Below are 10,653 nucleotides of genomic sequence, written 5' to 3' on the forward strand. Positions count from 1 at the left end.
GCCTAAGGGCACATTTCAACTAGAAACCATGACGACCAATGACAGGAATTATTATTCCCATTTTGTGCTGTGAGTTGAGCTTGGTGATGCCAGGTGAGGTCAGGACTCCTGGCCTGCCCTGTAGGGTAGCAGTCCTGACTTTGGAGGACTAGGCCGAGACCCAGCTTTTCCATGTAGTCTTCCTGGCTATAAAGGATGATCCTGGCCCCCATCATCAAGGGATGTGAACCTGGATACACCTGGCACCTGGGAGGTTCTCAACGGATACTTGTGATGTCTGCCTCTCCACATCGAGCTTATCCTTCACAGGAACCTCCACGATTCTCCAGTTTCCCAAAGGAAATTAAATTTTCTCTGAAAGGCAGTTCTGTCTGTTCAACTTGCATAACCTCTCTTCAAACTGTTATGTTATTGCTCCAATTTTCATTTTGACATATTAGACCAAGTAGATCATTTTTATTTCTAACAAGTTATATTGTCTAAATAGGGCTAAGTTTATATTGTAACACGTTACTGAGACCCCTGAGAATGTCACAAATGCCAGACAGAGCCTGCAAATCGCCCACGTCAGCGGCCTGAGCATGATCTACAAACTTGTACTTCACACACAGAGCTGTCGCTGGGGAGTAAATGTGTAAAAAGATTCTGCCAAAAGCTCTGTCCCTTCATGACTGATCTCTTTCCAAAGGCTGGCGAATGGCCTTTCCTTATCATGACAGTTGTCAAGAGGTGGGCACAAATTAACCTTAGAAACAGCATTCATCCTGTCAAGTTTTCTATAAATATTCTGTGTGATAAATTATGTTCGGAGACTATTTACTAAATGTGAAAAAATCAATAATGTTCTAAGAGGAATGTTTACCCAGCCAAGGATCCAAACCAAGACTCAAAAGTTGGGGAAGTCTTTGAAAAATAAAATTCTCCAGCACTTACGATAAGAGTTTTGATCCTTCTCATGTTTGCCTCGGTGGGGATGTGGCCAGGAGGGGTGGTGTCTGCCTTTTCTCTGTTCCTGTAAGAGTATCAGTGACTGTGTCTACTGACAGTTGCTGTGTGCCAGCCCCACTGGAAGCCCTGACAGCCATCCCCTCATCTACCTCCATCTTCCCACAGCACAAGGGCATCGTGACTTATTCTCCCTGCTTTGCAAACTAGGAAACCAGGTCCCAAGAGGTGGAGGGGTTCGGCCCAATCCCACAGCCAGCAAATGGGCTGGCCTAGGCCCCAGTTTGAATTGCTGGAGGCAGAGTCCGGGTGGCCTGGGCCTGCAGGCTCCTGGTGTGATGGCAGTTTATGCTTCCTGCAGGCACCTTTCTGAGTGCTTCCCAGGCGAGAACTCTTAGCTTCCTCTCAAAGCCCAGAGAGGTGCAGAGACGGCTGAAGAAGCAGAGTCACAGATTGTTGTTCCACACAATGAGGGACAGAGTGGTTCAGTCGCTTGCCTGAGGTCACACGGCGAGTAAGCAACAGAGCAAAATTTGAACCCAGTGCAGATGTGTTCTACCCTTTCAATGCAGAAAAGGTGGTCCATCAACAAGCCACCCCCGTGTGAGAAGTGTGTCCTTGAGTGGCTCTGCCAGCAGCACGAGGCCGTTGTAGCACCCCACACCGCTGTCATAATTAAGATCAATGATTTTCATTAATTTGTTCTTTAAACAAAATGATTTTTAAAGGAGAAATTTCAATTTTAAGAAATGTTATTCAAATTCAGTTGAGTACCTCATGTACAAACTAAGTTTTGTACTTACTAACAAAAATATCAGGTCTCACAGCTTCCACTCCTTTTCCCTTTTTTAAACTCTGAACACAAAATCTGCAAGCCATCACATGGAAGGATGGGATCAAAGTGACTCAAGGCTGATTTTGTTCTCTCTATAGCATTTGTGCTGTTGTTCTTTACTGTGAATCTACTCCATAAATGCAGGAACAGGAGGCATCACAGCAGCTGGAGGCCAAGCAAACAGTGATTCCCAGCCACCATGAACTTGCTCCCCAGGGCCGTGGATGGCTGAGTGCACGTGGGCTGGCACCTACTCTGCAACTGGGAATTTTCCAAACTAATAACCATTGAGTAGAACACAATGTTCCTCCCCTGGGTTGATGAGCTATCTGGGGAAGGGATTCTCAACAATATTCTTCTGGGGCATGTGGACTTCAGGAAGGTAGGCAGGGGAACTTCAGAGAGAGCTCTTGCCTGTGTTTGCTGTTGGCCAGGTGCTCTCATCCTGAGAAGTCAAAGCTGCATAGTTTGTGATATTGTTTTCTGAGCCCCAACAGTGTCCAGAGGCCTGTTCCTGCATCTTAATTTGCAGAAGAGGGAGATAAGAACCAAGACTGAGTTTACCAGCTTATCGGAAATAATGAAGTAGAATCTGAGTTAACTGGCTTATTGGCAATACTGGAGCAGAATCCACAACTCCCAGGACAGGGTGGTCCTGCATTTCACATGCCCTTTCTCTTGGTGGTGTTTTACAAATACTTCTTAGGTTAATGGATGAATAAAGGTCATTTTCTTCTTTAAGATGTCAACACTTGACTATGTGAATAGTAGTTGATTTGAAAGTTTCCATGTGGAAGATGAAGAACTGTTAGCAAAGGAAGATAGCTTGACAGAGATCTGGGGATCAGAATGGCTAACAAGCTATAAGTCACTCATTCTGTTGCTAAACCCTAGTCCGGCTGCCTGCCCCAAACAAAAACAAACACGTGAGAGTCAAATTGTTGGTGGACCAGAAAGTCAGCTTTGTTCAGGAACACCAGTGACCTGAGGGAGATGTCAGACTAACCCATCTCCCCAGTAAACCTGAAGGAGACAGCCAGACTAAAGCCACCTCAAAGGCTCAGTTCTACAGAGGAGTTTTACAGGGTAAGAAGAAGGAAGTGAAAAGCAGGTGTGAGGAGGACATGAGCTGGGGGCTCCGTGCAAGGAGTCAGGTGCAAGGCATCACCAAGGCTCCGTCTGGTTTCTGTTCTGTCCTTGCCGCTAGCGTAGGATCCTGCAGGATTTTGACTTGCTTCGATGTGAAAGCTTTTTTGCAGAGTCTCTGTGTAGCTTTGCAGGGCTCTGGCTGGCCTTGGAGTTCTGCAAGCCTCAATCCTTGCTGCTAGCGTAGGATCCTGCAGGATTTTGACTTGCTTCGATGTGAAAGCTTCTTTGCAGAGTCTCTGTGTAGCTTTGCAGGGCTCTGGCTGGCCTTGGAGTTCTGCAAGCCTCAAAGAAGAACTGTTCGTTTCACAAGGTACTGATTAGCTTTCAACAGTCTTGTTTTTTTTACTTAGTAAGCAAGATAAGAAAGTCAGGAAGGGGAAGAAAGAGAGGAGAAAAACGGTGCCTTTTAAAAATCTTCCCACAACTCAGGCAGTTTTAGGTCCCAACATGGCTTTAGTCCTCACTCCAACAATTCAACCCAGGTCCTAAAGCGCCAACTAAGCAGCGTGCTGGACGAATCCTGCAAGATCATGACAGTTAACTGAGGAACTAGCCCTGGGCTGCGCAGGTGTCTAGATCAGGAAAAAGGCTTCCTGCTGCAAGCAGAGGCCAGGTTGCACCACAACCCAAGGTGAGCTGCAAGCAGAGGCCAGGTTGCACCACAACCCAAGGTGAAGGCTGTTGGGTTGATTTTATAGATTGTTAAGAAGTCACCTGCCTGTAAATAAACCATTAGCAATGCAGCTTCTCCCAGGAAGAGGTCAACCCTGACCCTCTCCAAGCCCAAATGTATGACCAGCTACTCTGGCCTGGATCCAGAGACACCAGCCTCCCCAGGTTCCCTTGAACCTGGCTACGTCCCCAGCTCTGGTGGTGAATTCAGAGTCCCGAGGAAGCAGGTCATGATGAAAGGGGGTCTGGGAGACTCTGAGCCCCAGTAGGCAGCCCTCCATTGTTTTCCAGACCAGGCCCCCTTCCCCACCTCCAGTGGACACAGCTTCCAGGACCCCAGCTCTTGGTAGAACAGGCAGGAGCCAGAAAGTCCTTCTGTATGCCCCTGTGCCCTAAAACCCGCCCGCCCAGTGCCTAGAATGGTCTGGTCTGGATCCTTAACACCTCTTGAATCAGCTGCCCCTAATCGGTGGGGCCAGCCCAGTCCAAGTCACCAAGTCATCTGGGCCTGGAAACCTTTGGCTGCCTCCTGTGTGGTCCCCTGACACCACTCAGGGTCCATCTGTCCTGTACTTGCAAGTATCATGTGGGACCCTCAGCATTTCCCCATGGATTTCTGAACAAAGCCCCAAACCTTCATTATTTGGGTTTGCAGGGCCCCGCCTTCCCTGCTTCCTCCCTGCCCTCCCTGGCTCCAGTCTCTCTGCCTTTCATTCACTGCCTTACATTTCCCCATGGATTTCTGAACAAAGCCCCAAACCTTCATTATTTGGGTTTGCAGGGCCCCTCCTTCCCTGCTTCCTCCCTGCCCTCCCTGGCTCCAGTCTCTCTGCCTTTCATTCACTGCCTTGTCCGTGGGGCCCTGGTGTGAGCTCCTCCCCATCTGGACACCATCCTCCTCTAGATTCCAGCTTTATCACCTTTCTTCCCCAGAGGAGCCTTTCCTAACTCTCCACCCCTAGCCAGGTCCTGACCCCTGTAATGACCTCCCTCGACACACTGAACTTCTCCCTGTGGTGCCTGTCACAGCTGCGGTGATGTGATCAATGCTGAAACTCGTTCACGTTTGTCCACTCAGACTTCAGGGATCATGGAGGCAGGAATTCCCTCCTGGAATCCACTGCCTAGCCCAGCACATAGTAGGGCCTTAATTAACGACTGTTGGGTGAATGGGGATGGATGGATGGATGGTCTCCACGGCGCCAGGAGTACAGGGAGGATCCTGTGGGTTTTGTGAGAGGGGCCCTGGTCTATCTCAAGTATCTTTTCTGAAATAAGAAGGACATAAGGAGCATTCTCTGAAGGGTCTGCAGCTGGAGTCTGACATGGCCACCTTGTCCCTTGGGGAGGCTGGGAGCCAGAGAGCTCCTCACCCCTGGCACAAGCCAACTCAAATCTCCGTGCAGGCCAGTGTGCCCTATGCTGGGGCTGCTCCCGTAGCCCCCAGGCAGGGTCTGCGATTCTGTACGTAGGCCTTCCCCCTGGGGTACAGGCCCTCAGGTCAGCCCAGAGCGCCAGAGTTGCTGCTGTGTAGCGATTCCTTATGATTGTCTGTCGCCTCCGCACCCATTGTGAACATGGCTGGACCCTCTCACAGCAGAAGCAGGGCTCAGCCACCCTTGACAGTTCCCAGTTCCCCACCTCCTCCCAGTTCCTTGCTGGGGTCCATCCAGATGTCTGCCATGTGCCCACAGCCGTACGGGATGGCTGGGTACAACCTCCTTCACTTGCTCCACTGACCCCCACACCTGCGTGGACTGTGCAGATATGCCACAGTGACCCCTTCTCAGTCACAGCATGACCCCACAGAGCCTGTTTGCAAAACCCACCAACTAGAACTCCCTGTGGGAAGCCTGGACTCTCTCTTTGTGTCTCTCTCGGTCTCTTTCTCTCACTCCCCCTTCACTGCTTTAGTGTGTGTCCTGGACAGCTCCCCGACTCCTGCTGGCCCCGTGACGCACGGCACCTCTTCTGTCTGGATCTGTGGGTGATAAATTGCTTCTGTTGTTTCATGTGGTTTGTTGAGCTGCCTCCTCTGTGTCTCACCTGACCCACACACCTGACCCTAACTTCTGTCCTGGCAGAAGGCCCCTGTCTGGCCTCCGGGTCACCTCTAGAGTAGGAGGTAGGAATAAACTGGACATAGGTCAGATGCAGGGGAGCAGGCACCTAGTTGGTGGGCAGGGCTAAAGTTCATAGTCACTCTCCTGAGACAGACCTCAAGACTAGATTAGAGAAAAATACAACCTGCTGCCAATGATAGTAGGAAGCTGGAGAAGAACTGCCCAGCCTCCTCCCCGAGTTATGGTCCACAGTGGTCTTAGAGTGTCCCAGGGACTGGGCTGTGGGAATGCAGGGTCACCTGCTCATCCCATCACCTGTGTTGGCTCCTTCCTTGCCTGTCTCACCTCCTCTCCTAAATAAACTCCTTGCCCCAAATTCTTATCTCAAGGCCTATTTCTACTAACCAAAGACAGCCCCGATGAGCAAATGTCTGTGACTGTAGAAAAAGAATCCTTTGGAGGAGGCCCGCCGTGGCTGTGATTCTCACGCCCTGCCCAGAACTTGGGCCCTTCCAGCTAACCCTGAGCCATGAGGCCGGGACATTTTCCTTTCCTTTTATTTCTGATGCTTTCTGTGACCCTGCCACCTCACAGTGCAATATTTGCACTATGAAACCCTGAAAACTGCCCAATTTCACCCAATTTGGTTTCATGTTCTCAAGGAGCTTGGCATTGTGTAGAAACTCAGACATTCCCACGGCCCAGTTCCTATTTAAAAACTGCCTATCTATTTAAAGTTCATGATGGGGGAATAAAAGAAAAAAGACTCTCAAAGCCAATGGGGGAACATGAGATAGGCAAAAGAAAAATCCCGTTTGCTTCTAAAAAAGGCTGAAAATTACAGCCATCCACAGCCTCTCGTTTCAAGTCTCAGAATGTTTTTTTTTGTTGTTGTTCTCTTTTGGTCATTTGCAAACCAAAGTGGAATTTTATTATGGGTTACTAAGTGAGCTTTCCCGAGTTCTTAGCTCCCAAAGCCTCTGTTTGCTCAGTAGCCAGCCATTTAGGCTCCTCATGAGGGTGGAGAGAGCATGGGACTGGAATACAGCGACAGTGTCTCCAAGATATAAATGTCTTCCCTAGATCACTGCATCTCCACAGCCCCGAGCCGGGGACCCAGCAAAGCTGCCCAGTCCCTTTTATGAACAACAAAACCGTGATGAAGGCAACAGGAGTCAGAAAACTATTCATTGCAGGAAGCCCCAGCATCCGGTGAGAAATAAGAAATACAACAGCACAGGATGCGCCTTGGGTCAGGGGGACGTGAAAAGCCCGCAGCCTCTGTGTGCGGCTGCAGCTCAGCCCTCAGCTCCCCTCGGAGCACAACTGGGAGCTGAGATAAATGCTCCAGCTGCTGCTGTCGCTGCTGGGCCTCTTGCTTCCTGCTGAGGGGGACACAATGGCCAGAATGTCCACCTCCATGGGTCTGCTGCTGCTGCTGCTCCTGAGCCAGCCTTGGGCGGGGACCGGAGCTGACCCGGAGGCCGTGGTCTGCGCGGGGACTGCCTGCTACACGGCCCACTGGGGCAAGCTGAGTGCGGCCGAGGCCCAGCATCACTGCAGCACCAATGGTGGCAACCTGGCCACGGTGAAGAGCGAGGAGGAGGCCCGACACGTCCAGCGCACCCTGGCCCAGCTCCTGAGGCCTGAGGCACTCCCGGTGGCCCGGATGGGCAAGTTCTGGATTGGGCTCCAGCGAGAGAAGGGCAAGTGCTTGGACCCCAACCTGCCGCTGAAGAACTTCAGCTGGGTGGGCGGCGGGGAGGACTCGTCTTATGCCAACTGGCACAAGGAGGTGAGGAGCTCCTGCATCTCCAAGCGCTGCGTGTCCCTGCTGCTAGATCTGTCCTTGCCACTCCTACCCAGCAACCTCCCCAAGTGGTCCGAGGGCCCCTGTGGGAGCCCCAGTTCTCCCAGAAGCAACATTGAGGGCTTCGTGTGCAAGTTCAGCTTCAAGGGCATGTGTCGGCCCTTGGCCCTGGGGGGCCCCGGCCAGGTGACCTACACCACCCCGTTCCAGGCCACCAGCTCTTCCCTGGAGGCTGTTCCCTTTGCCTCTATGGCCAACGTGGCCTGTGGGGACGGTGATGGGGACGAGAGTAAGAGCCAGCATTTCCTGTGCAAGGAGAAGAGCCCCGATGTGTTCGACTGGGGCAGCTCGGGCCCCCTCTGTGTCAGCCCCAAGTACGGTTGCAACTTCAACAATGGGGGCTGCCAGCAGGACTGCTTTGATGGGGGGGTTGGTACCTTCCGCTGCGGCTGCCGGCCGGGGTTCCAGCTGCTGGATGACCTGGTGACCTGTGTCTCCCGGAACCCCTGCAGCTCCAGCCCCTGTGGAGGGGAGGCCACATGCATCCCTGGGCCTGACGGGGAGAGCTACACATGCCGCTGCCCCAGAGGCTACCAGCTGGACTCCAGCCAGCTGGACTGCATGGACGTGGACGAGTGCCAAGATTCCCCCTGTGCCCAGGAGTGTGTCAACACCCCCGGGGGCTTCCACTGCAAATGCTGGGTGGGCTATGAGCCTGGCAGCCCCGGAGAGGGGGTCTGTCAGGATGTGGACGAATGTGCTCCTGGCCACTCGCCCTGTGCCCAGGGCTGCATCAACACTGATGGCTCATTCCACTGCTCCTGCAAGGAGGGCTACGTCCTGGCCGGGGAGGACAGCACCCAGTGCCAGGACGTGGACGAGTGTGCAGGCCTGGTGCACGGCCTCTGCGACAGCTTGTGCTTCAACACGCCTGGGTCCTTCCACTGTGGCTGCCTGCCAGGCTGGGAGCTGGCCCCCAACGGGGTCTCCTGCACCAGGGGTGCCATGTCCCCAGGACCACAGACCGGGCCTCCCCAGGAGGAGGATGAGGGAGGAAGTGAGAAGAGCACCATGCCTCCTGCTGCAACGTCCAGTCCCACCAGGGGCCCTGAGGGGACCTCCCAGGCAGCGCTCACTGCAAAGAGACCTTCCCTCCCATCTTACGTCCCCATCACCTCTGCCGCACCTGAGACTCTGGGCCCTACGGGGCCCCCTGGTGTCTGGGTGGAGCCCAGCACCCACCACCCCACGACCGTCACTGGCCACGGGGAGTCTGCTGGTGGGGGTTCCGTGGCCACCCAAAGCGATGATGGCACCGACGGGCAAAAGCTGCTCTTGTTCTACATCCTGGGCACCGTGGTGGCCATCTTACTCCTGCTGGCTCTGGCGCTGGGGCTGCTGGTCTTCCGCAAGCAGAGAGCGAAGAGGGTGGAGATGAAGGAGAAGAAGCCCCAGAGTGCGACAGACAGTTACTCGTGGGTTCCAGAGCCAGGGGACAGCAGGGCCGCTGACAATCAGTACAGGTAAGGGAGGCCCTGAGGTCACCTGGGGAGGTGGGAGGCACTGGCGGTGGGGCAGACAGGCAGCGGCGGGACAGGCACAGGGTCCCCGCCAGGTGTCCCACCCCGGTCCCCCCCGAGGACGTCGTTGTCTGCAGCGACGAGGGTCTCTTGTGCGAGCAGCAGGGGCACGGTGGCTTCCAATGCTGTCGTCTTGTGTTTTCTGTAGTCCTACACCTGGGACAGACTGCTGAAGGTGAGGTGGCCCGAGACACGTAGAGTCGGCTGCCACCATCCCCAGAGCTTTTAAGTCCCCGCCCGCAGGGGACCCGCATCCTTCTGAAAGACTGGACTGGAATCTTAGCAAACAGCTGTAAACCTTCTCCTTAAAAGCCTGGCAGCTGGGAATGTACAGGTATTTTCCGCATGCGTGTGGTGTTCCTGAAGTGGGCTGTTGTGAATATCACGAACTCTCACTCCCTTTCCAAATCCGAATGTGACTGATTTCATTTTCCACACTGATTCTGGATCAGGGCCGACAGGTCAGGTGCTGAGGATCTCTGTGAACCACTTCCCTGCTGAGTTCAGTCCCTTAGGAGCATAAGGACGACTGCTGATGCAAATTCAGGTTGAAATGATTTGTTCCTCTTGTGTGACAGAAAAAAGCCCATCAATCGTTTGGTGAAATAGAAGCTCTGTTTTTGTCGGGGGGCCAGCCTCAGGACAGCAGGCATTTCTCACTTGCCTTCCTGTCTGTGTTTCCCACTGCAAGCCCTGCTGAGCCCACACCGTCGGAATCCTCCAGAGCAGCCGGAACAGTGATCAGTGTGCAGGTAGCAAGGAGGCTGCATTCCCTAGTTCTCAAGTGAAATAGTTTATTTGCTAGTGAAGTTTGAAAAGTATGAGGAAAGTTGCTTGAAGTGGGTTGAAGGTGTTTGAGAAAACACATAACCTAAAGGGCCAGAGAGGGAGAGGCCGGGGCCTTGTTTCACAAATACTTGAATTAATTCATAAATGCACTGACGTTAACACACACTTGACTACTGATGGGATGAACACTGCTAAGGAGAAAGGTCCAGGACGACCTATCTCTGAGCCAATGCAGGCCACAGACACCTGCGTGCCGCCCTCCACGCCACTCTGCTCTGAGTCGGGTGCCTTGACTGGAGAGCCCTGGAAGGTGTTTCACTGGGATTGTCTTCCACAGGATGTGGGAGGGGAGTGACAGGCTGTGTTTTGAAAGCCGTCATGTTAAAGCATTTTAGCACAGTTCATAGTTCAGTCGACATTGCCTCCTGAGAACTTGAATCCTGATTTGCGGATTCAGGTTGGGGACTAGTCACGCAGGATGCTTGAAGAACTTTGGTCCTGTTTCTCTCTTTTCTTTAAAACAGGAGCGGGAAGGGGAGGAAGAGGGAAAGAGAGAATAACTAAAATCTTTTGTAACAGCAAAAACTACTGAAAGCCATTTTAATGTATATCTTCATTTTAATGTGTACATTTGCAAAGATTCCCTTAGGATGTTGTGGTGCATAGCGCATGCGCGCTCTCTCTCTCTCCCCCCTCCCTCTCTCTCTCCTCTCTCTCTCTCTCTCTTTCTCTCTCTCTCTCTCTCTCTCTCTCTCTCTCTCTCTCTCTCTCTTTCTCTCTTTCTCTCTTTCTCTCTCTCTCTTTCTCTCT

General features: G+C 52.7%; 1 protein-coding gene across 1 annotated transcript; it reads left to right on the plus strand.

Moving 5' to 3' along the window:
- Positions 1-7,063: 7,063 nt before the first annotated feature.
- Positions 7,064-9,664, plus strand: CD93 (CD93 molecule). The gene is made up of 2 exons (XM_008587793.1): positions 7,064-8,997; positions 9,203-9,664. Exons 1-2 carry the CDS (start codon positions 7,064-7,066, stop codon positions 9,225-9,227), a joined length of 1,959 nt encoding a protein of 652 aa, XP_008586015.1. The 3' UTR covers positions 9,228-9,664.
- The last annotated feature ends 989 nt before the right edge of the window (positions 9,665-10,653 follow it).

Source organism: Galeopterus variegatus, unplaced genomic scaffold, assembly GCF_000696425.1.
Source record: "Galeopterus variegatus unplaced genomic scaffold, G_variegatus-3.0.2 Scaffold4544, whole genome shotgun sequence".
Taxonomy (NCBI): Eukaryota; Metazoa; Chordata; class Mammalia; order Dermoptera; family Cynocephalidae; genus Galeopterus; species Galeopterus variegatus.

Bases quoted from the DNA above. Each gene is read 5' to 3' on its own strand.
- CD93 (XM_008587793.1), top strand. From the start codon at position 7,064: ATGGCCAGAATGTCCACCTCCATGGGTCTGCTGCTGCTGCTGCTCCTG. The intron at 8,998-9,202 runs GTAAGGGAGGCC...TGTTTTCTGTAG, and splicing joins GCCGCTGACAATCAGTACAG to TCCTACACCTGGGACAGACT.